The 26,446-nt window shown below is 42.5% G+C and overlaps 1 protein-coding gene across 3 annotated transcripts in view; it reads left to right on the top strand.

The window, feature by feature from the left end:
- The window catches only part of LOC103824813 (uncharacterized protein C18orf25-like), a 101,354-nt gene that overhangs the window by 12,700 nt on the left and 62,208 nt on the right, over window positions 1-26,446 (top strand). For all 3 annotated transcript variants that reach the window (XM_050986409.1, XM_050986408.1, XM_050986411.1), the window contains exon 2: window positions 20,545-21,355. In XM_050986409.1, coding sequence (XP_050842366.1) covers window positions 20,638-21,355 — 718 coding nt within the window. In that variant the 5' untranslated portion in view covers window positions 20,545-20,637. The remainder of the gene's footprint in view (window positions 1-20,544; window positions 21,356-26,446) is intronic.

Genomic DNA, 26,446 nt, shown 5'->3' with positions numbered 1-26,446 from the left:
CTTTGCTCCCCTTCTGGCCTGACTGGACACTTTCCCACAGTTCTTGCCCGATTTTCTGCCATTGTCCTTGGCAAAAGAGCTGTCCTGTGGTTTCTAGTAATCCTCGGCGGCGGCACCAAAACAAAAAATCTACCAGTTCTTGCCGAGGTATAGAGTGTCCTGTTTTCTTGGCTACACTTAATAGTCCATCTATTGTAGCCTTTTCTATCGCTGATACAGCGGACCCCATCCCGAACCAGACCGCAGTCTGCCTGACTCACTGGTCAGCCGTGGCCACGAATTTCTGCTTTAAGTCCTGCCTCTCTCGAGCAGCCGGGATCTCTACCTTCTCTCGTCCGCTTGTCCGTCCTGGGATCACGTCGCTGGTCACCAGAATGTCACGGCCAGGTAGAGGGGAGCACACACCGACACGATGTAGAATTCCAAAAAGCTCCGTTTATTGTTTACAAAGCTCGTATTCTTATAATGTTCTCCTCTTCCGTACACGAGATCACGCAAAATATAATTGGAGGGTCCGCTTTGTGCACGAGGCATGCACGCGTCCTTATCAATTTTTAATTGGCTAGTTACATCTGTGCAGCTTAAGCATTTTGTTTTTGCCTTGCGGATTTCAGCATCCTGTTTTACCTCTCTTGCTTGCCAGCTTCTTGCTTATCACCTCCTCATACTTAGGTTCAAGGAGAGGACGTTCCTACAGCTTACTGTAAACCTGTCCCACTGCCCAAGATTGTCCCCCGACACTAATGTAACCCAGACATTTTTCTTTGACTGCAAAACTTCCCAGGTCTTAGCAAGGAGTATGGCATTGATCAGAATGGGAATAGCGTGCAGGAGTCCTTGAGGAGTCATGTCTGGTGGAACAATCTGTGGATTAAACTTAAAAATTAATAATGCTTAAGGAGTTAGGAAACCAGTGGTATTAATTAGCAATGGGTAGGAGGTGAGGGATGGTTATTTGCAAGCCTCAAGGTGTCTTTTCTGTAGGTTCTTCCTGGGGTTCTGATGGGTTTTCTCCTCAAGCCAGGTCTTATGAGCTTTCAGAGGATCTATCACACCTGAGATAGCCCAGCTACCTCAAATGGCATAAAATTAGCAGGATGACTTCCGAGGTAGTGTTGGAAACAGAAAAGGTTTTAATAAAAGGCAAAATAACAAAGCTCTTGCAGAGAAAACCCGAGCCAGGGTCAAGAGGTTCTTGCTCCTGTTAAAACACCCCACAAAAGCAATTACTTTCTTTTTTCTCTTCTTTTTCTAGTGAATTACTTAAGCGGGACTTTTTGGCTTCTGTCAAATTGAGTAGCCTTAGGTTTGAGGTGAAGTCCCCAAGGTCCTATGAGGTGTCTTTTTACCAAATTGAGGAGAGAAACTTCTGGGCTTTTTTCTTTTTTAAGGAGACAAAGGATAATTTAGTCGCTCCGTCAACAGGAGGCACATTCCTATAGGGTTCCTCCTGTTGAGCTTTTTGATGATCTTGTAGAGGCTGCAGATATAGCTTAATGTTCTTTGCTGGAACCCACCAAGGTCCTTTACCTGTAGAAAAACACAAGCATACCCTTTCCTCCAAGTAATTAGAGGAAAGGGTCCTATAATTTGGCCTGTTTCAAGATCTTTGATTAACGCTGGGGGGGGGGGGGGCGGGGTGTCTCTCTTTTAATTGTGCCTGCATTGTATTACAAAAGTTCCTGATAATTGGGGGATTTGGTTCCATAAAGGAATTATTCAAAAAATTAAATGCATATGTGGCCTTAGGAAGCCTTTCTATGTGGATAATGTCTCTATTCCTCCTTTTTGTTGTTCTAGTAGGTGTTTAAGAGACCCACGTGTTCTTTTAATAATTGATTGGCCTTTGAGAGAGTGTGGAGTGCCTGTGATATGTTTGATTCCCCACAGATTAAGAAATGGCTGTGTTTTCTAGGAGACATAAGACAGTGTTTTCTGAGAGACATAGGCAGGCCCATTATCTGTTTTTATTTCTTGTGGGATGCCTTGAGTTGAAACTGCTTGTAGGAAATGTTTAATAACGTCTTTTGCTGTTTCACCTATGTGAGCAGAGGCAGAGATTGCTCCTGAAAAAGTGTCTATTGAAACATTTAATATATTTAAAGCAACCAAAAGATGCATAATGGGTAATATCGCTTTGTCAAAATTGTAAACTGTGAAGCCCTCTAGGATTTACTCCTGCCCCAATAGATGGCAGAGAATATTTTTAGCAGTCAGGGCATGTAGTGACAATGGCTCTAGCTTGGTCTCTGGTGATACTAAACATGCGTGTTAGTGCAGGTGCATTTTGGTGGAAGAATGCATGGTTGAGCCATGCCTGCTCGAAGATGTTTGGAAGTGTGGTTTGTATGGTAATCGCAAGGGTATCAGCTTGTCTATTGCCTTCTGCTAGGAATCCTGGCAAAGAAGTGTGAGAATGTATGTGCATGACAAAATAGGGATGCTGTCTCTGAGAAAGAGTAAAAATTCAAGTTTTAAGCAAAGAGTATAACTGATCATTAGAAACTGGTTTTAGGAATGAATTTTTCAGCTCTCTTAACTGTTATGTGGGTGTTCCTATGTCTGAGACATAAGACAGACCACACGTGTTTCCTCAGAAAAAACAGCCTGGTTTATTGTTTGGAGCTTTCTTTTATAGCCCTTTCAAAACTCTCAGGTTGAAACAGGTCATTGGTCTATCTGTGTGCCCCCAGACTCTGAACCAATAAAATGCCTGCACCCTAGGAGAGCTTCCATTGGATGTGAGCTTCTGTCAGTCAGCCCAGAGGCTGGTCCATGAAGCTGAGCCAGACTGCTTATTTATAACTTGATTAATGCTAACTACAGGTCAGCTTGCAATGCAATACTCAACGATACCTACAACGTAAGCAGAATCAGTTGCCAAATTAAAAGGGCATATAAACTTAGAAAAAGCTCTAACAACTGCAGCTAATTCAACTATTAAGGGTGAACCTTTTACTGTTTCAATGTCAGATTCCCAATTGTATTACAGGGTTTTGCCAGGTTATAACCAATTTATGGGACCATCCTGATCCATCGGTGAAGATGGTTAGGGCATTAAGGGGTACATAACGTTTTAAAGGTTTAGGAATTAAGCTAAGAGAGAAATGTAACAGCCTATGTTTAGGGTAATGAATTGAAATTTGCCCAGTAAGATTTTCATGTGTAATTTGCAAGCATTGTGATTGTTGTAATAGCCAATCTAAATATACAGTAGTTGTAGGTAAGAATATAGTTGAGAAATCTTACCAAGCAAGAGAAAATAAATGTGACCTGGCTCTTATAACAAGCTGAGCCATCATCTCTGGCTTTGTTGTTATGGTTTTGCCAGGCTGGTGGGGTACAAAAACCCATTCTAAAATTAACAAAGGATCAGACACCTCGGAGTCCCATTGATAAATTAAAGAATAAGATTGGGGTCCTTTTTCCAAAAAAAGCTAGCAGGAATGGTAAGTTTGGATTTATTCTGTGCGCCTGATGAGTTTGAATGGCATGGGATACCTTATCTAAGGCATCCCTTGCCTTGTCAATTAGCTGCCTAGGTGAATTTAACTCAGAATCTCCCCTTAACAAAACAAACAATGGAACGAAATCTTCGTTAGTAATTCCAAGCAGAGACCTAACACAATTAATAGTTCCTAACAGTTTTTGTAAATCGTATAGTGTTCCGGCTGTCTCATTTAGTTGCAATGGCTGGTGCTGTACAGTTTGAGAGAGAATTTTAAGTCCCAAATATTTCCAAGGTGGTCGTATTTTTTCTTCTGTGATGGTAAGTCCTGCTTGTTGGATGGCTGTGACAGTGGCTTTTAAAGTTGTATCTAAAGATGAATCATTTTCAGCTGCAATAAGTATATAATTCATATAATGGTGAATAATCGCTTGTGGATGATCTCGTCAAACCAGAGCCAAAACTTTAATCACCAACCATTGGCATATGGTCAGGGAATTTTTCATGCCTTGGGGTAGTACCATCCAGTGGTACCTCTGGAGAAGTGCCTGTCTGTTAAGGCTTGATATTGAAAAAGTAAATCAAGGGGCGTCATCAGGATGAAGAGGGATGTCAAAGAAACAGTCTTTTAAATCTATAACAGTCAATAACCATTCCTTAGGAATCATGGCAGGGGATGGTAAACCAGGTTGTAGTGTGCCCATGTCTTCAATGACCTGATTGATTTTACGTAGGTATTGTAGGAGTCGCCATTTGTCACTGTTTTGTTTTTGGTTGAGAAAGATGGGTGTATTCCATGGGCTTGTGACCAGTATAATGTGACCCTTTTGGAGTTGTTCTTATAGTAAAGACTTAAGCGTGATGAGTTTTGCTTCAGGGAGGGGCCACTGATCAATCCACATGGGTTTATCAGATTTCCAGATTAATTAAAGAATGTCACACTGATCAATGGCTCCAATTAAAAATTTGTCTCTAGGCATATTCCGCACTGGGACAAAATGTCTCTTCCCCACAAAACTATGGGGGCTCTTACCATGAAGGGTCTGGTGGTGGTGATATGGCCTTCGGGTCCCTCAAACCTAATGAACTGCATACTTCTCAGGCTGTCACTGGTACCTCCAATCCCTGACAGTGTTCCTGAAGCAGGTGTAAGAGCCCAGTCGGGAGGCCACTTGGACTGTGAGATAACTGTCACATCTGCACCTGTGTCAATGAGTCCTGAGAGAATTATCTTTTTGGTGTTAAGTTCTAGAGTGCAGATTAGTTGAGGCTGATTGCAGCTTATTATCCTAGTCCACATTGCTAAGGACTCTGATGTGTTGTTAGAGTCCTGTTCGGGGAGCAAAATCGCTTGAACAATTACCAGTCCCTGGGGGATAAAGCGAGGTGGGTAAGGGCACACAGCTAACACAGTGATTTCTTGTTGGGATGTCACTGATAACACAGAGGGCAACACAAAAAATCCCTCAGTCCTTGATCTACACATCCCCAAAATTAACAGTTCATGGAGCCGATCTTCAGGCCCAAGTTGACCTGTTGATTTGGTGTGTGTAAAATAATCAGTCAGTGTTACTGGGTTGGCACTTGCCAGCTCCAACCTGGAACCTGGGGACAAGGCTGCTCATAGCCTCAGAAGGAGGTGTTGAAACTCTGAGCTACCTGGCTTCTGGTAGTCGTGGGCAGAAATGGCTGAGGCATTTGTGTCATTGCACGGGGCTGTTTGTGTTCTCCTGGAAGTTTCCCTAGGCCAGCTTGCCATAACCCCCCTGTTGTGGGCGATATCAGTTAGTGTGAGAGTAACTCCTTTTACGTTTGGAACAGGCAGGAACCTTGGCCCTCACTCCTTGTTGGGGACAGTCGCTTTATAAATGTCTGTGTTTGCTGCATTCAAAACATGGGCCAGGACCTTGTTGTTGTGGTCCTTGGGGGACAGCTTGTGTGGCAGAGCTAGGACCTTGCTGTTGTTGAGGTCCTTGAGGAATAATCTGCATTGCTGCCAGAGCCTCTGCCACGCTTTGCCCTACTGCCTGACCCTGTAGGGTAGCCGAGTGTTCTGGTGTTCTGAGGCGATAACAGGCCTCAATCATTTGCATTAAAGTTGCCTCAGACTCAAGGGGAAGGACACATCATACTTTCTTGCACTCAGAATTTGCATTTGATATGCCTAATTTTTTTACTAATTTGTCTTTAGCTTTCTCTTCTATGATTTGTTTTTCAATGGTTTGCTTAAGGTGGTCAATGAATTTCATGTACGATTCACCAGGCCCTTGCTTTGTATCTACAAAATCATGTGTAGGCGTGTTACCATCTGGCACTTGCGTGAATGCTTTCTTTGCTGAATTTTTAATATCATCAAGCACTGGCCTTGGGAGGTTTGTGGCTTGCTCACTGGGCTGGGAGTATGCCCCTTCTCCAGTTAAATGTTCTAGTGTTAGCATTGCCCGTGTTTGGTCCTCAGCACAGTCAAGCAACAATTGTTATAACAGTCTTTTTCACCCCCCTTCCCACAGAGTAAATTCAGTTGAGGATAGCAGTACAGTCATCATATGTTTTAAGTCATGGGGAGTTAATACATGTGCAGTAAAAGTAGCCCGTATTAGATTGTTAAAAAAAGGAGAATCCCTTCCATGGTCTTTGGCAGCTTTGCACAGTTCTTTTATTTCCCCATAGGCTAGAGGTTCTCATTTAGGACTAGTTCTCCCCCTTCTGTACTGCACTGAAAAAACAGTGATTTTTGAAACCATTTCCCAGTTCCTATCCTTTACCACATTTGTCTGTATCCTTTCCCATGGATCGATGGAATCACTGGATCCAGAAGAGGTTAGGTCTTCTTCCGAGGAGGAGGGGGAGGATGCAAGCACAGTGTTTTTATTGCTGGATGGGTAAAGGCAGATCTTATTCTCCAGCACAGTCACCTACATGGGCGCCACCATGTTGGAGAGCAGCGCTTCTGGGACCATGGTGGGCATGGTTCCAGTTTTCCCAGGAGGGGTGTGGCCCAAGGCGTGCTGGGAGTTGCAGTCTGAAGTGGGAGCGGTGGGACCCGGAGCGACAGGGGTGGAGCAGAGGGAGGAACCTTGAGGCAACATGGCGACTCGGGTGGCATAGACATCAGAAGAGTGTTTAGCAGGTAATACAACAGGATATTCAGATGAATAGGAGGGAGGTTGGGACTGTGAAGGAACAGGGAAGGCGGGGGAGGAGGATCCAAGACAGCATGGCCACTGCTGTCTCAGACCCCAAGTGGAGGAAGTGGAGGAGGACATGGGGTGGTGAAGTAACGGGGCGGACCGATGTTTCCTTTGAGCACGCTGGCAATGTTGGCCCCATGTCCCATTCTGGAGTAGAGTGAACGGCGAGAAGGGGAGGGGTACAAAGGGGCAGGAGTTTCAATTTTGTATGGGCTCCTGTGTCTGGGACGGGCTCTGCCCTCGTATCGTATTTCCCCCCCCCCCCCCCCCCCCCAGGGTTAGAAGGGTTTAAAGTAGTCTCAGTTTGGGAAGGAATCACGTGTGGTGGGACGGCCCTGGACCCCTTGGGAGCGGCGGTGGCTCTGTGGGGAGAGTCCAAACTAGATTCATGCTGCGATGGCGAAGTGGGGGCGGGGCTGAGCGCTGGGAGTCTCTCCTCTTCAGCTTTAAGTGTTTTGGAAATCATGCAACAGACCCTCTGCGAGGGGGTGCCCCCTAGTAGCTAGGTCATAAAGCGTGACCCCTACCAAGTCCCAAAAGCCCATGGAAAAAATTTAACAGTTTGTGCTGTTTTCTGAAGCACCGTGTGGGGCCAAGCTGGCAGCAGGTGTGCCTGTCCTGCAGGCTGCGGCTGCTGGGCTGGCAGCAGGTGCGGCTGTCCCATGGGCCACGGCTGCCAAGGCAGAAGTGGCAGTGCCGGCAAGCAGGGCTGGACTGGAGCAGCACCTGGCGGGCAGACGAGCACGGGGGGTGGTGGCGGCAACAGCACCTGGCATAGTACTGCTGGCTATAGTTGCTGAGAAGTTGCAAAACACCCACTTTAAAAGATTTCTTTAACTCGCGCTTTTCAACCTTTCTTCTGTGGACTGCTAACAAAAGTTCAAAACGTCCATATACATCCCTTTCTAATCTTGACAGTCTTATTCCGATCCTGTAGAGTAATTGGAATTAAATGGGGTATGCCCACCTGGTTGGGGTAGGTGCAACAAGAATAAGTGTCCCTTTTCTCCACTTACCTGCTTTTTGGGCAGACATCTGAAGGAACTGAGCCAACTCTGAGGGTAGCTCGTAACCACGTCAGGCCTGATGATTTAATCCCCAGAAGAGAAAAAAAAGTCCTACTGGTTGGCCGAGACCCAGACAAACTGAACTGAGAAGGTCCCTCAATATGAGGTCCCTGTTCTTGCATGTCAACTGTTGCAGTCTTCGCTCGGGGGGAACATGGCAAAATAAAGGAATGGGTGTGATGGACTTGCCTGAAAATAAAGACTTTATTAGCAAAATTACAAATGTAGAAACCGCATGATTAAGGGTCAAGATCCAAAGATGGGAAGGGTGTGGCAAAGGCAACAAGGTATAGGGGTAATCTAAGAGCAGGGGTGCAATCATGAACATGAACTTGGAACGTGACCTTATTTGTTACAGGTTCCGAACCAACTGAGAACAAGAACCAGAAACCTGACCAAATATAGAATAGTTCCATTAACATATTGACTCCCATGACCACACTCTTCTCACCATGACCTGACTAGATTTCCCTTTTTCAGTATCCTGTTTCCCATGGTCTTAGGTTGATGCTTCCTGTATATGCTACTGAGGCTAAACCACTATTTATCCCAGCCAGCTCCATTTCCATATACTTCTTGCTTACTGAGTCCCGAGACCACTGTTACAACTGTTTTCTTCTTTAGGAGCGCTTCGGACATGTAAAGATTGTGGTATTGATTGTTAGCAATCTGGTGGGTGTTGAAATCAATTGGTACCTCTTAATACTGGTCACAAAAGATCAAGGTTTGGTGGCAAGAGCAACCCAACAGCAGTTGGTATCTTACTGTCAAATTTTCATAATTTGAATGCAACGTGACTTTGCCTTTAGTGTATTGATACCATTTATTTTTCAGTAGTATGCCTACTGCAAATCCATGTTGCAATATCTGGATTTTATTCTATGAGCTTAATAATTAAATAAAAAAATAATATTAGTGGCTTGTGGATGAGAAAATGACTTGAGGTGAGGGATTGGTTGGCTTACAGCTCCTTTCCAGCCTTTCTGTAGAATTTGGGCATGTCACCTGTTCTCTCAGTTGGCCAGACCATATGTCCTGGTTTCAGCAGCGATAAAGTTAATTTCTTCTCAGTAGCTGATATAGTGTCATGTTTTGGATTCAGTATGAGAAATAATGTTGATAACACAGTGATATTTTGGTTGTCGCTGAGTGTCACAGCTACAGATGGTCTAACCTGAACAGATGAAATAGGCCATAACAGACCCCACCTCCCAGCTTAGTTCATTAGAGAATAGCAGTAAACAAGTCCCCCGGTAAGACAATGATACGTTGGATTCGAATGCAAACTGGGGACCCCAGCCAATCCCATTCAATCCTGAATGCAGAAATTTAATTGGCCAATGAGCTGGGCAGTGTTAAGACCTCGACCAATCAGGTGTTTATGCAGGGCAGTTTTGAACCCCCTCACTAAAAGTTGGCTGTTGTTGCATGATCTCGGCGTTTTCGGTTGTGTGCCTGTCTCCAAAACTGCAACAAATATAACAGCTGAGTAGTGCTTACCCAGGTCAAGGACTTTTCAGTGTCTCATGCTCTGCCAGAGAGGAGGTGCACAAAAAGCTGGGAGCCTTGCTGGGACAGGTGACCCAAACTGGCCAAAGAGAGATTCTGCACTATAGAATGTCATGTCCAGTATATAAAATGGGGCAGTTATCTGGAAGGGAGGCTAATCACAGCTTGGGGATAGGGTTTGGCATCAGTCAGTGGGTGGTAACTGTATTGTGCATCACTTGTTTTTCTTGGGTTTTCTCTTTTTTATTTACTATTATTATTCTTATTTTTAACTTTGTTTCAATTATTAAGCTTTTCTTATCTCAACCCACAAGTTTTACTTTGGATTCTCCTCCCTGCTCTCCTGGGGTGGGAGGGGTGGTGGGCAAGTGGCTGAGTAGTGCTTAGTTGCCAGTTGGACTTAAACTGTTGCCTTTTTCCAAACTTGGAAATAAAACTCGAGATAATTTTAGTAAGGAGGTAATATAAAAGTGGATATTTATTTGAAGGCCCTCAGGGGCAGTTATGGAAAGAGGTCCACAAAAGCCCACCCATACAGGGTGAAACAGTTTTTATAAGTTCACCAAATCAGCATAATTGACAAAAAAGCACCAATTAGGAGGACAAGTGGTGATGCAATTCCCCCCCCGCCAAGTCAAGCTCCCCCTTCTCTGGAGCCCCCCCTTTTGGCATTAGCTGTACTTTGTCCATTTAAATGTATCTCAAAGAGTTGTTCTCAACCTTGGTAGCCAGGAAGAACTAAGACAGCAAAGGGGTCTTGTACCCCCCAGGATTTGGAGCTCTAGAATTTGTTCTGTGTTTTTGCCTAGGGAAAGGCCATGGAAAAGTACTGGGAAAACTCATCACTAATACAATAGACTACAGAGCTACAAAAATATGTGCGAAAAATACAGAGATCATTTAAAAGAAAAAAAAAAAGATGAAAACCAAAACAGCATCAAAACCACAAACCATAAAATGAGCAAGTTACTACTCCATGCCAAGAAGATACTGGCTGAAAGTAAAGATATTAATTGGAACTGAATGAAAGTATTTTAAGCTTTAAATTGCCTGAGAGTTGTCTTTGTTTATTTCCTGTGCTTATATGCATAAAAAGGTCTGTCCTGGGTTGTAAGAAACATGTGTGTTCTGTTTCCCATCTGTTAAAGGTGAGGCAAGTATCTTCTGTTAATTGGGCAGTTTACTTTATTTCTTCCACAACCAATCCTCCCTCTGGGGAGATATCTTCTGCTAATGGGCCATTAAGTCTCACTGCATGACTAAAAAAATTGCATCATCCCATTGTGAGATGCTCTGCCCAGGGGGAGGAACCAAGCCTTCCGACCTGGATATAATCTGAGATTTAGAACACCAGAAGCAGTCTCTCCCCACTGGATTCCCAGAGGAAGACCAGGCCCATCTACAACACCACTGGACCTTCAGAGGAAATCCACACCCTTTTACAGGATCACTGCTTCAACAGAACCACATCTGTCACTCCAGGACGACTGCAGCCACCATTCAATCAGACTGCTACCAACACCCTGACCAACAGGGTGTCAGGTCATATTCTGACTCTGTCAAGGTTTTTTGTTTGGTTGGTTTTTTTTTTTTTGTTCGCACTATTGCCTTTGTATTTTTATTTTTCTTAGTAAAAAATTGTTGTTCCTATTCCCATATCTTTGCCTGAGAACCCCTTAATTTCAAAATTATAATAATTCAGAGGGAGGGTGTTACCTCGTTCTCAGGGGTTCCAGGATGAGGGAAGAGACGAGAAAGTTGACTCCATGTATCAAAAGGCTTGATTTATTATTATATGATAGATATAATAATAAAACTATACTAAAAGAATAGAAGAAAGGATTTCACTACAATGCTAAGCTAAGAATAGAATAGGAATGTGAAAACAAAGGTCTTCTCAGACCGAGACCGGCCGGACAGGTGATCTGTGATAGGCTCTTAATTGGAAACAACCTGATGAGGCCAATCAGAGACCTCCCCTGTTGCATTCCACAGCAGTAGATAAGAATTGTTTACAGTTTGTTCCTGAGGCCTCTCAGCTTCCCAGGAGGAGAAAAATCCTAAGGAAAGGATTTTTCATAAAACATGTCGGTGACATCTCACCCTTTTTATTTTAAATAAATTAAAAAGAAAAATGTTTGCAATTTCATCTGCTGGACCAAGCAGAGGAAAGAACAAGCACCTGAGGGGCTATGTGTTGCCAATCAAAATATCAATCAAATGCTGGTGTGGAACCATCAGGGAAACTCTTCACCTGCAAAACACCAAATTCCCATCACATCACCAAAACAATCTTAAAATAGAAGAAAATGCAAAAACAGTACAAGGGAAGTTCATTGCTTCAAGTCCAAACAGCTGAGTTTCAGGAAAAAGTCCAAACTGAAGATGTTCCTCTTTGACATTGCTGAAAGTCCCTTTTTGTCCTGAAACAGGCTTGCAAAAATTTTGAGCTGCTAGCTCTTTCAACTCTTTTTATTTAATTTTTTTTTTTTTTTTTTGAAAGAGCAGCAGAGAGGGGCCACTGGGACCCCAAACAGGCTGGTCCACCAGCCACTTTTTGCGGGGGGGCCCTGGCCCCTGTGGAAGGAACAGGGACCCCAGACCTGGCTCACAGAACGGTGGCCCCGGTCCTGACGGGGGAAACAAAGCTCCCAAACCCAACAGGCGCTGGCCGGGCGGAGGCCTTGGCCCAGGCAGCCGAGCCAAACGGCCCAGACCCAGTCCGCGGAGCGGGCTCTGTGTTCTCTCAACCCGGCACACAGCTGCAGATACCAGGGCAGCACGAGTGACCGACCGCGTCATCCCCACTGAACCGGTGCAGACCAGCAGCTGGGGAAGAAAGGATTTCCCAGGGATCAACACCCCAGATCTGGGGGTGCTTTGTCTCCAGAGCAAGTGAGCGATGCTCACTTTCCACTGTGTCTCCTGCCTCTGCAACGCAAATGCAAAAGATGTTCCCTCTTTCTGCCCCTCGGTACCACCCCCTGCGGGCTGGGGACCAGAGGCAGAAGGCGCAGGAGCCACCTCCCCCACGCCGCTGGGGCGCGCAGGGGGAGTCAGGCATTCCAACCCCCAGCAGGAAAGCCCGAACCAGACCCATGTCGGCCCGCGAAAAACACTGAGTTTGAAGGCAAGCAGGCGTGCTGAGCCTGCAATTAGCTGTCTAGCCACACGCCCCCCACGGAGGGGCAGGCCGGAATCCCCTTCCCCCGTCCCAGCTCCCCCCGCAGGGGCAGCCTCGGGACAGCCCGAAAAGCTCGGGGGGGAATCCAGGCTGATCACAGGCGCCGCGATGGCCGCCGCGGGTGGCTCGGATGATGGTTCTGCTTGGTGACTCTCAACCTCAGCCTCCTCCACCGGCGCGGCAGCCGCGGGCGAGGCCGTCGCGGGGGTCGGTGGGGGCTGCAAAGCCGTAGGGAGCGCATTCCCCACCGGGCTGGGGACAACGGCCGCATCTTCTCCAGGTACCGGAAGCTGCAGCGCAGGCGCAGACAGCAAAACTGGCGGAGAGGACACGGAAGACGGCGGGTCAGCTGCGGGGGGCGGCAGAGGCGCGGGCTCTTGGTGATCACTGTTGAGTGCGTCGCCTAGCAACTCGGGCGAAGCCGCGGGAACACTGACAAACTCTGCTGGAGGTGATGGGTCCGCTCTGGGCCGAGTCAGGGCCGCAGGAGGAGCCGCGGGGACTGGCACCTCCCGCGGGGCGGGCTGCGGCTCGGGTGTCGGAGCCAACTCACCTCCCCCCTGAGAGCAGCGAGGGGGGGGAAGCGGTTCCGTCGGAGCATGCTCCAAAGGCGCAGAAATAAACTTTTCTTTTGCCGCGGGCAAAGCTTCGCCCCCCTACCCCGATTCGGGGGGGCTGGAGACTTCCAGGCAGCGGATTCGCACAGGCTCGCCTTTTTCCAGCTCTAGCGAGAAGGGAGACATCCCCTGCACATTCGCAATCCACTGATATGCAGATGCTTTTCGTTTCAAAACTGGGAAGAGAGTTCTAAACGACGGATAAATCCGAGGAAATCCAAGTCCCCGGTAAAAAAGATCTCGGATAATTAATTCCATGCATTCCCAAACATATGAATCAAAGGCATACAGCACATCAGAGAAAAAGCCATGGTGCTTTGCCCACCTGAAAAACTCATAGAAATGTGTTGCCAGCATAGGAATGCTGTCCTCATCACCCCATTTTTGCCAGAGGCCAATAAGTTCCTCCTCTGAGGGAGAGCATGGAACCTCCGCCTCCGTAGGCACCCTTGTCCACATCCAAATCTGCCTTACACGAAGGGCAGCATTTTCAGGAAGGGAACTGTAAACAGTACCTTGTGACAGTGTCCTCTGGGCTTCAGCAGGCTGCTCTGTGCCGCGAAGACTCCCGGACATCTTGTCTCGGAGACTTTTCAAAAGGTTCTCTCTGTGGCCAGCCTTGGCTGTGAACTTTGTCCAATTTCAGGATCTTTGGTTCTTCAGCTCCTGGCTGGAAGCCATTTCTGTGGTGATGGCCCTTTTTTTTTTCACTCGGGGTTCACCATATGTCACCTTGTTCTCAGGGGTCTCAGGATGAGGGAAGAGACGAGAAAGTTGACTCCATGTATCAGAAGGCTTGATTTATATTATATGATAGATATTATATTAAAACTATACTAAAAGAATAGAGGAAAGGATTTCACTACAATGCTAAGCTAAGAATAGAATAGAAATGTGAAAACAAAGGTCTTCTCAGACCGAGACCGGCCAGACAGGTGATCTGTGATAGGCTCTTAATTGGAAACAACCTGATGAGGCCAATCAGAGACCTCCCCTGTTGCATTCCACAGCAGTAGATAAGAATTGTTTACAGTTTGTTCCTGAGGCCTCTCAGCTTCCCAGGAGGGGAAAAATCCTAAGGAAAGGATTTTTCATAAAACATGTCGGTGACAGGAGGGGGTTTGTATTTTCTGTTTCAAGGAAGGCTCCTGCCTTCCTAAGCAGACACCTGTCTTTTCAAACCAAGACAAGGTCTGATCAGAAAAAATTTACAAAGTGTAGTGGCTTAATATCTGTCATGGTTTGACCCTGGTGCAATGCCAGTGCCCCCATGAAAATACATTCTCCCTAGTGTCTACTGGGAGATGTGACCAGGAATAGAGCAAAGCAGGCTCCAACTTAGGAATAAAGGGAAAAACTTTATTAACCTACAATATAGAAAAGAAACACACAGAACTCAGGATGAAAAGCTTCCTAACATTCCTTTTCCCCCCCATCAAATTCCATCATATCACAGTAAGACCAAAAACTGTGGATTCTCAATTCAGTTACCAGCCCTCAGATCACTAACTCTCTGTCCAACACCACCCTTCAGAAAATCCATCCTCAGTTCCTCAAGAAGAGAGGAGTCCCTCTTGTACCATAAGCTTCCCCTGGAAACACAGTTGAGACCTCATGTTTTTCCATGTCACATGTGGCACCGCCCGGAGAACATTTGCCGTCATGACCTCTTCCTTCCATGCCCAGTGCTCTCACCACTGCGCATGGACCAGAGCTGCTTCTAGGGTTTTCCTTTTAAGGGTGCTTCGCCCAGTTCCGAACAGAGCACAGTCTCTCACTTTTGGGACACCTGTCCCCCCAAAATTTCACCCCCTGGGGCCAAGGGGTCTCAAGAACAGAGATCTTCTCCTTCACCAAAGATTGAGGGCACCACCACCCTCCTCACCCGTCGTCTCTGTTCACGCGCTCCTTCACATCACATCGCTGCACTTTCTTGGCTCCAAGCCATTGCGTCCCCCTAAATGCAGTCTCTGTGTCACAGGAAAAAAAAATGGCTCTGTCTATGGCTATACAAGAAAAGTCCAGCCAAAGGCCACTCCATCATCTCCTCCCACTGAGAATTCTTCTCGACTTCTCTTGGACATCTTTCACTTGCACGGAATTTCATCACACTTGCCCATATCCGGCTATTCTATCTCTATCTCTCTCTTCATTCAGCTCTAGGAGGATCAGCATTTGTAAGGTTTCCATCATCCAAGAAAAGGGTTAAAATCTCAGGCTCTGCCTGTCCATGAACTCCAACGCTGCACTGCCAGGCACCTTCTTGCTGAACCCCTCCCCCGCTTTCTCCTTCTTGGCCAGGCGTGCTATCAAATTTCAAGGTGGCACAAGCACAGGCACAGGCTCCCTCTCTCTCCCTCTGGGGCGTGGGGGTGGGGGTGGTCTGCCCTATGTCTTTCAGGGTTCCTCCACCCTTCCATCTTGCAGGGGCCTTTACCTCCCTTCTCTGTCCAAGGTCCCGGCCTACCTCATTCAGGTCTCGTGGCTTCCCCTCTCCCGCCCACCTCGGAGCCAGGCAGGGGAGGTCTGACCTCTTTCACAGACGGAACCCAAGAGAACTTCCCCCTGGGAGTTCTCAGCTTTTAACCCACCTGTGTTCTCAGGGGTGTATCCATGCCCTCAGTGGCCATACCAGGTGCCAATATTCAAATCTGAGCACCTAGTGGTTTGACCGCAGCATCCCAAAAAACTCACTTCCTCCCAGACCTTGACTTATAACTCATCTTCACCAAATGGCTGTCATAAGTCCATACCACTTCTAGTTCAGTGCCTTCAGCTCTTAGATAGCTGTAAGATGGAGAGATGCTTTGTGACCTACAAAAGTGCCCATAAGACAACCAGTGTGATTGTAGTGTCAGTTAAGTAGGCAGCACTGTTACTGGAAAGGAACATTGCAGAGAACCTGAGAAAACAGTTCTTTTAATCTTCTGAGAGTCAGATGTCAAGGGTTGTGCAATTTTGGAGCACTGTTTTGCAAGATCAGGTGAATCACCAATGCTTTCCCTTGCTCCAGGCCTGTGACAGCTGTCAGGTGAAATACTTACCTTGCTGTCCTTCTGGACCCTGACTGATCTCATTAAGTCAACTATCCAAGGTGTGCAGCTTTCTCTGTGAAGTTGAATAACAGAAGGAGTTGATGGGGGCTCACTGCCCCAGCATGTAGGCAGTTCTGTCTCTTAATAGCCTCAGTGACCTTTGAGATTAAGGGCTCCTGTAACTGCAGCCTGTGCCTCATGGCACTCATTTCTGCTTTAATATTTCCAAATATCAGCAATAGCAAGGTACATTTGTGCCTATCTGTGCTGGACCAGATTTGATTTTTTTGAGAGACTGCACAAGACCTTCTCAAATGAATACTGCAGTACTGAGATAGTTTTACTACTTTGAAGTTACGTTGCAGTTGTCCTGATCTGCTAACGAGTTATTAGTGAATAATTCAATGTTTGATTACTTTCAGGATATTTGAGATAAATGTTCTTAATCTGAAAAGTATGATTAATTTACTGCTATTATGTGCAAGGAATTTAAAATGTGGCTTTTTTTGTGAGCATTACTTTATTGACCACAGTAGAACAATAGATAAACATTTGTTGAAAAGAGGAGGTTTATTTATATAGAACAGCATGAACCAGCAGAGGAAACACCGAATGCATTTCCTTTGAGTAACAGAAATGGATAGGTAAAGTGGGAAAATTTTTTAAAATCTTAGATAAACATGGCACATCCTTTCCCAGATAGGGGTGGTTAGATGTTTAATAGCTTCTGCATACTGGTGTGTTCTATGTGTGCCTGGGAAATAAAATACTTTCTGTTTGAAAAATCTAGCACAGACGTTTTTACGGAATTGCCTTTTCAAATAAGTGCAGTATCGATGCATCAATGAAAGGAGAATAATATTTCTAAGCAATGTCTGATTAAGTATCCATCTGTGTCAGTAAGCATCACATTTTTCAGTGCTGTGTTCTCATTTAAGTAAAAAACTGGTCTTTCTCTACCATCACGTCAAGATTACTTTTTCTAGTACTGTTACTAGAAACGTGAGTGGCAAGAAAAGAATGTGATTTTTTCAGTATAGCCTCTTCCTCTCTCTGATCTATAAATTTCTCAAGTAGAACTAAATAAGGACATTAGGTTTACTTTCTTTGAGACAAGGCTTTTCTTGGCATAAACATTTTCCCCTGAACTTTGTTCTTCCTTACATCAAACTGAATCACAGTAGACTTTTTTTCCACTGAGATAAAGAAAAAGTTGTATTTTTTTTACATACTAATACTCAAATTTTTGATGTCTAAATAGACAGCTCAGGTGACCTAGAGAGTACAAACATCACCAGAGCAAGTATTTTTTCCACGTATACAGAAACACAGGTTGATGTTGACCAGATGTAGTGTTGTGAGATTACTAGTCCCTGTGCTGCCATCTCACTGAAAATATAATTCACTGATCACTGTATGATGGATCAAACCAGCATGGTTTGAGTAGTGTGAAAAATGCCAATCACTTGTTTAAAAATTCTAAAGTATTAATAGTAATAAAATGGTTATAAAAATAGTAATACAAATTAGAGCAATAAGAATTTGGACAGTCAGAGTTAGGACAATAAAGGACAATAAAAAAGCAAAGAATTGCGAACATTCGGATGCTTTCCTCTGGAAAGCATGGGTTGCTAACAAAGGATTAACTCTTAAAAGCAATAGCCTGTTGCATATTCATATATCTCATACATGATTCAGAAATTCTTTTCAAACAAAGGGTGTTTTCTGGTTATTGTCAACTTCCCCCCCATATCTTGTAAATCAGTCGTCTTGGTCCCCACCAAGTCTGGTTCTTCCCAATAAGGAGGCAATAATTCTTCTCTTCGGGATTTTAGTGTCTTGTTGCTGTTATCTCTGTGCGAAGAATTTCTTGAGCTAGTTAGAAAAAGTATCTTACATTGCTGTCAGAACTCAGGACATCCCTTTGGGAGTCCAGAGTTGCCGGGACCCTTGCCAGGGGGCTCGGAGACCCTGGCACACAGCCCAGAACACCAGTGGGTTCGATTACGAACCATGGAACAAATTGCCACCTTTACGTGAAGAGATAAAAGCCACGGCAGTTTAGATAGTGTAAAAATAAAGTACTCACAGGGTGTAAATGTAGGTTTTAGGATTTTTGGTATAGGGGTTTCTGGGGACAAGATGGAGGGATTTGGGCGTGTCTAGCCTTTCTTCTTCTTCTTCTCTACCTCCATCTTCACTGGTGATGTTGGCACTTTTAGATTGGTTTAGAGTAGAAGCCCACTGTCTAACATAGGTGATAGGTATTGGAAAATAATTGTAAATATTGTACATGTAGTTTGTAGTATATAAAGATAACACTGCCCTGGGGGCAGGCAGAGTGCCTCTGACTGTCCTGCTGGACGGATCTCAGCTGGACAAGGAGAAAATTTTATAGATAAGATACAATAAACAACCTTGAGACCGAAAAACTGAAGAGCTCCGACTGATCCTCTGAACGCACGGGCTGAAACAGAGACTTTTACCGACAAACCAGGGTCCCAAACCACACGGGACCCCACACATTGCATAGTTTCTATTTTAATATTATGTGATAGTCTAAAACTATATTTAACACACTACTGAAAAGGATTAATACAGTATAACTTTCTAACATAACCCATATAATATTCATTTTAATATTTGTGAAAAGCCAATCACATAATACGCATTTTTCATGAGTAGTTAAAGTTCCTACTTAATGATGAAAAAATCTTATTAAAACATTGTAATTAGACTGTTAGCAAGGTGGCAACATGTAGATGAGACATTTTTTTTCGGGCTGATAGGCCAGAGAGATGGAAAAGCAAGTACAGGTGTTCTTATGGTCCCTTTGGAAGCTGCTATGTAGATGGTATTTCCAAGTAGGATATTTGTGAAAAGTCTCTAGTTCATTTTGGCTGCTGTTTAGCTTCTTGTCAATCTCTCTTCTTTGTTCTCTGGGCTAAAAGGCTGAATAGTGCAGAAGCTGTTCTGCACTTATTAGTATGAATATATAAATATATTCCTTTTGGCCAGACTGGTACTCTTTTGATATGTGTTTGAGCAACCAAATTTTTCCTTGCATGTACATTTAAAAATTCTTAAAAAAGCTGGGAGTTGCTCTAGCAGGTACAATACAAATCCCACTGTGTATAACACTTGGATAGTCATTCAGTCATCAAATCTATGTTTTACTTACCCATGTAATAGAAGAATTATTTGATAATGAAGATTTGTGGGTGAAATAGACAGAAATAGTGATTTTATTGCAGTATAGGGATGTATTTGTCTCAACATGTGTACTCATTTGGGTTTGTTGATGTTGTGCTGTGGCCTTGGAAATAAATTGGTACCTACATTAAATTACAATTTCTGAAAATTCTTATTTTAAGTTTCTTTTAAGAGAGTTTTACTCAGTATTCACAAACATTTTTTCTTTATATGTATGTTCTTGTATTTTACGGTATGTATTTTATTCCTCTTTTTGTTTTTTTGGAAGTAAAAGTTTTGCTGTGTGTTTGGGGTTTTTCTTTCTCATTTAGCTGATTTGAACTTATCTTTCTTTTGTTGTCTGAGATTAACTAACCTTTCTTTCCTTAACACTGGTGTTTCTCTCCCATAAGTATTTTCATAATTCCTTTGCACCATACAGTATTTCGTTCATTACCCCAAAGGAAGAATGAACTCTCTTTTAATTTTCTTTAAAAATGAAGTTTCAAAGGGGTTAGGGTGGGCAAGACAACACTGAGCTTTTCACAGCACCTTTTAGAATTGGGGAAGTAGCCTCATATTGTGCTGCAGATGGAGGGGGGGAAGCAGCATGCAATTACAAACATACAGTTACAGGAAGCTTGGGATGGATCAGGAATCTGATGAAGGATTGTCAGGGTACTGAAAAATCTTTCTGAGCCATCCATGCTTTCTCAGGCTCTTTAAGTACTAATTGCCCTTGTCTGCAAAAATGCATTTTTTAAAAGCAGTAAATTAAATATTCTACTGATTTTTCTCATCTACACTTTTTAAAGTGCTGTAAATTTATTGTTTCTATACTTCTAAACCCATAAATTATTTGTTCCATACCATTCATCTGTAAGCAAATGGGTTGAATGAAAGATCTTTATTATATGTTGAATTACAAGTGGAGAGGGACTTCGGCAAGGGGGAATGGCTTCAAACTGACAGGTTTAGATTAGATATTGGGAAGAAAGTTTTGACTGAGAGAGGTGAGGCACTTGGAACAGGTTGCCCAAGGAAGTCGTGGATGTCCCATCTCTGGAAGTATTCAAGGCCAGGATGGGATTTTGAGCAACTTGGTCTAGTGGAAGGTATCCCTGCCCATGGCAGGGGGTTTTGAATGAGATAATCTTGAAGGTCCCTTCCAACCCAAACCATTCTAGGATTCTATGAACATACTGTCTGTAACTGAAAGCAATGTGTTGTTTAGGTAATACTTTGACGAGCAGGACTGAGTTATTTGGGTAAATTATTCTTCCTCTTCTGTTCTTGTTTAGGCTGCTATATTGCTGAAGACCTTATCTAGTTCACCCAGTCTTCCAGACCATGTGCTCCATGCTTTGAGACCAGGAGGACCTTAGTGTTCTGAAATGAAGATGGAGACAGTGGGAAAAGCAGAACTTGTTGATTCAGTTCCACCAAAGACTTCTGAAAAGCAAGAAACTGCTCCTGATGAAGATGGACCTATAGAACTTGAGACACAAACTCAGAAAGACAACATGCGTGCTACAGGAGACTCAGCAGTGCTTTCTTCAATGCCTTGCTTACTGATGGAACTGAGGCGAGACTCTTCAGAGTCTCAGTTGGCATCTACAGAGAGTGATAGGCCAATGGGTGGTCGAGTTTATGAGAGTGACTCTTCTAATCACTGCATGCTTTCTCCTTCCTCCAGCGGGCATTTGGCTGACTCAGACACGTTGTCTTCTGCAGAAGAGAATGAGCCCTGTCAAGCTGAAGGTACTGTAGAGGGAGACCTTTCTGCGGTGTCTGGGGCTGAAGTTGGGAGGAAATCCAGGAGATCCAGGTCTGAAAGTGAAACTTCAACAATGGCTGCCAAGAAAAACCGACAGTCTAGTGATAAGCAGAATGGTCGAGCTACCAAGGTAAAAGGTCATAGAAGTCAAAAGCACAAAGAGAGGATCCGGCTGCTGAGGCAGAAGCGGGAGGCAGCTGCTCGCAAGAAGTACAACCTGCTTCAGGACAGCAGTACCAGCGACAGTGACCTGACGTGTGACTCAAGCACAAGCTCATCAAATGATGATGAAGAGGTTTCAGGGAGCAGCAAGACAATCACTGCAGAGATACCAGGTAGAGGATGTTTTTTAAACTGAACTGTAACACATCTGACATAATTTTTCAGCTGTCGTGTTTAATTAGATGAGTCACACTTGAGGAAAAAACAGGAGAACTGCAGCTCTGTGTAAATTTGAAGACTGCAGTGTATTAAGACATGGGCAAATTTTAAAATCTGTCCTGAGATTTCAGATCACCAACAAAGCATAGAAATGGTAAATTGGAGGAAGAAGTATCTTTGAATTCTGGAATTTTTAGATATTTTCATTTATAAGCCTAGATAAGCTCTTGTTAGTGCTGTCAAATCCCATTAGAGGGTGATACTCTAATAAATACATTCTGAAGATAAATAGCCAGCTTTGCTTTAATATCTTAGGACCACAGATTGGCAGCTGTGTTAGAAATAGTACAGCATACCTCTTGCCTGTGTTACAGTAAGGCCCTGTTCATTACTGCACTGTGCGTTCAGCTCTATATTTCAGTGCATGACAAACCTGCTTAGCCTTATTGTAAGTTCTTGCAGATTACAGCTGGTCACCTATTTTAGGATATAAATATGAATTTGTTTATGCAGGTGCCCAAGCTGTATCCACACCTAAATTTTCAACATCTTAGACAAAGCTGTTACCATTTTCCTATGTCATAAGGATCTAAAATTTCTATATTTTAAATTTTCTGACACATCTGTTTTAAGATTATAGGCAGCAAATTATAGGGGCCTTCTCATCATTTTATTAGCAAAAGAAATATTAATTCTTCAAGATTTTTGTCTCCTGAGTGTTTGTTATTAGCTGAAGTGCTGTGGACAGGATTTTGTGTGAAAAATTATTTCAGCATATTATACCACAGAACCATCATCATATGGCAATCAAAAATAAAATCACATAAAAATAAACTTTTTGGCTTGCAAATTTTTACTAGATTACATGCTTTTATGCCTCTTGGGTTAGAAGTTGGGTGTTGGGGGTTTTTTTGAGACAAATATCAGCTTACATAGGGCAAGAAGATTTAAAGGAAAACTGCAATAATTAGTCTTGAGTTGCTGAACTAATGTTTGCTAGATTAATTAAAGTATTTGCAGCAGATTTTGCAAATAACTGTTTTAACTGACTTGGTTATGGTGAATAATTCTGTTATCATGAAAACTGGGATTTTCCCCACATATTGCTAGGAAGCAGGGTTCACAAAGTATATGTTTATTATTAGAAAGTTTGTGAAAGGCATAGTCTATAATTATTGTATAGTAAAATTTTAATAGACATCTAAAAATATTTGCCAATTTATTAGTCACTGAGACTTCTAGCTTTTATAATTTTATGCCTTTTTCTTTGCTATATTTATACTTTGCTGGGCAATTAAAGCCTCATTTAAAGCCTGTTGAAGAAGACTACTTCATTGAGTTTTGGGACAGGTTTCTCCCCACCTCACAAACCCCACCAAGCTTACACAACAAGTCCCCCAGGTTATAGTCTTTTTTTTTTAAGTCATTAAAGGATCTTGTGACCCAGGAAGGCACCACAGGGTATTTTCACATCTGCTTAGATTTCTGACTTCCATTCCAGAGACCTGAAACCACTCTAGGGTACTTTGTGTCACTAGACTCTTCTGTATTTGTGTTCTTGGTCTTAACCATGAGATGCTTGCAGTGAAGAGGTCCCATTGCAGTACACAGAAAAACTTGATTATTTAATGATGATTATACTAAGGCCCAGTTTTGCCTGTGATGCAAGATATGGGAGTACACAAACCATCCTGAGGAACAATGATGCTTATTCATAGCACATATCATTTGCTTTATGCTAAATTCCACTTATGACATTCAAATGTTTGAGCTGTCCTTTTGCTGCAATTAGGTGCAATGTGTACCTGACACATTGTGGTTTTCCTTTAAATAGAAATGACTTTGGTTTGTGGAAAATGTTTTCCAAGTACAAGTGAAAAACATTCTCTATAGACATAAGGACAAGGTTGGCCAAAAATGCATCCTATGCTACTTGTGGGTAATGAAATACTGTGGTCTTAACAAATGCAGTATAGCTGTGAGTGTGAGTAGGACTTACAGCTCTCCATCGCAGTGGTAGGTTCACATGCCATTTGTGATCCCTCTTATTGGAACTGGCAAAGTACTTAAATTCTTTTTCTTGACTAGAAAGCTGCTTTAGTGCACTTGGTATTACACTGTGAATTGTTTAAAAATTTACGGAATGAGCATATAGTTAGAAATTATTATAAAGTATCAAAAAACATTACTGGAAATTCAGTGCATGAATGTCCTCTGCATGCAGGTTTAAAGAGGTTTAACTTGATGCTTGAACTTGAGAATCAGGACATAAGCATGAAAATCCTTTTGCAGTTACTTTTGAAAAAGTCTGTATGCATTGATGCAGAAGAGTTTTACAGGTAGTCTGTGTTCCCCTCAGTTTTAGTGTATTTGGACATTTCAGCTGTAGTGGTGGTTACTGTCTCAACATCACTTATTATTGGGACTGATTTTCAACCACTCTGAAAAATAGCTTTGCCAACAGAGATGCTCTAAAATTTTTAGTGACAGTTAATGTGGCCTTCATGTATGAAGGTTATGCATACTCTGGCTCTTAACCTTCTCTCAGTGCATGTATTGTAACAGCCAACAGTTTGCTTGTGTGTGGTCTGAAAATTGAAGTGCCACATTTGAGAATACAGTAGTCCTTCATGTTGTGTAACTAAATTTTGTCCATTTAAATAGCGTGGGTTTGGCTAAACTAGTAAGGTAAGGAAAATGTTTAGTGAATACATAATGCCATGAAGTTACAAACAGAGCAATTATGCCGTAGAGAGTCAGTTCTCTCTGCTGAACTCAAATGTCATGTGCATTAAAATACTGTCAGGCTTGGTTTTCTTCTCAAGAAAGATTGAAGAGTAAAGAGTTGAGATCTTACTGGTGATACTTCAATACAAGTATTGTGAGCTCCATAGGACCTAAGCACAGTATAAATTATTTTATTGAATGCTTTCGTGGTGTTAATTTACACCTTAAAATACAGGTTCAATCTAAACTTCAAGGGTGCTACTGAGAATCTTCTCACTGACCTGAGCAGTTATCTCAGACTCTTTAATTCAAGGGAATGCCAGGATTTTTGAGTTACTGCAGACAAAGAGCAATTTCTTATCTTTTAATGACTGAGCCTCTCTGTTGGCATTTAAGATTTTGCCATTCTTAAACACTAGATAGCATTCACAGCCCAAGAGGACGATCTTTGAATCCTTGAATAGGTTCTGCTAGATCTGCTGCTGTTAAAAGTTTTTCCTTTAAACAATTTTGAATTTGACCATACAAATTAACTCTGAATGAAATTGGCATGAGAGCAAGTTGGGGAATCAATATTTATTTCTATGCAAAGACTTTTTTGAAAGAAGAAAAGGGTTTTTAAAAATTCAAATATAATAGAAAAATATTGGCATTTCACCATTATTGTGCTTTTTACAACTCAGAAAAGTCTGAAGTGAAATAAGGGTGACTCATGTTTCAGGCTTTCAGAAGAATCTGTTGAAAAGTTTGAGTGTTGATGTTGAAAATGTGTTGCAGCTCACTTTGTTCAAAAAAAAAGGAAAAAAATAGGTTTTTTTTTAATATTAAGAAATCCAAAGGGGAGGGCACAGTGTGTATGTATGAGGGACTCTCAAGCAAGTTACTTCCTCTCAAGAACTGTACATAGACCTTGGAAAAAGCATCTTGCAAGGGATAAATTTGGTTCAAGTAACTCAGGATAACGCTTATATAAGAACAGGGGGAAAAATAATACGTTAAGGAGGATTTGCTGTAAGATACTCATTTGGAAATGTCAGTAAGCATAACAACATGGAGGAATACACCATTGCTAGTTAGAATGAAGATGCAACATATCTCCTTAAATTGTTTTGTCAGAGTTCCTAAATTAAATAACTGTAGATTTGGTTATTATTTAGATGATACTTAATAGATCACATAGACAGTGTTGGGGCATTTCTTAAGTGCTGTTTTGGAGGAGGTAGTTTGTAATTGCAAATTTCTCTGTGTTTTAACTTGGCATAACTTAAAAAAAACTATAGAGTTGTAAGTTTACAGATAGCAAAGAGACCAGTTAGATAAATGCTAATATTTTTAATATAAAATGCATTTTTATTATGCTTGATTTTTTTTTAACCCTAAAAACCACAAATAAAGATTGAATACGGCTTGTTGTAAGAACTGCAAGGAGAGCATTTGAAACACTGATTTGCTGCTACTGTAAATTGTAGGTGTACTATGAACAATGCCTTTTAAAAATAGTTTTGCAGGGTACTATATATTTCAATACCTAGTTTCTTCAGTTTGCGAAACAATTTTATCAACTTTGACCATGCTAGTTCGTTCTTAACTTTAAAAACCTGGCTAGGTTGTCTCACATACCATCATCAATAGTTTTTATTTAAATTGCAATTAAAACTTATCCAATGTTACTCAGAGGTGCCTGATCTTAAGCCTGTGGAAATCGGAAAGACTGTCATTTAGTTACTTGATTTTAGGATAAGATCCCTGACTAAAGATGAACAGTATCATATTGGATGTTCAATACTAGGAGTATATGAATGGAATGAATATTTTTTTCAGGGAGGAAAAAGACATTGAATATATAAAAGGAACCACATTTTAGGGAAAAGGTTCCATTTTATGTAATTATTCTAGTTAAAATGCAGTCAGAGGAATGTTAATGAGTTACTATAAAGTATATATTTATTTTTGAGTATATGACATGAATGCTAAATTTGCAGCTTGTCTGATAGGTAAACAGATGGGGGTAATAGAATATTTTTGGCCCTTGATGGGTAGTGTTGCTGCTGCTCGGAAAAAGATGATAATCCTGGGCTTTGTTTAGCTGCTACTGAAGGTCTTATATATACCTCATTTATAGAGCTCCAAAAAAAGAATGTGTTGTTTAAGCAATACTGTAATTTAATGTACACACTGAAATCCGAAAAAAGATTTAGTGCCTTATATTTTTATTAGTAAATATTTGGTTAGGTTGTACAATGATTTCTCTCATTCTTAGGATATTTATCATTATTCTTAAGCTAGAGGATCCCACAAGTTTCATATTTACGTATTAC

This window comes from Serinus canaria, chromosome W (assembly GCF_022539315.1).
Source record: "Serinus canaria isolate serCan28SL12 chromosome W, serCan2020, whole genome shotgun sequence".
Taxonomy (NCBI): Eukaryota; Metazoa; Chordata; class Aves; order Passeriformes; family Fringillidae; genus Serinus; species Serinus canaria.
This window is presented reverse-complemented; position numbering and strand designations above follow the sequence as displayed.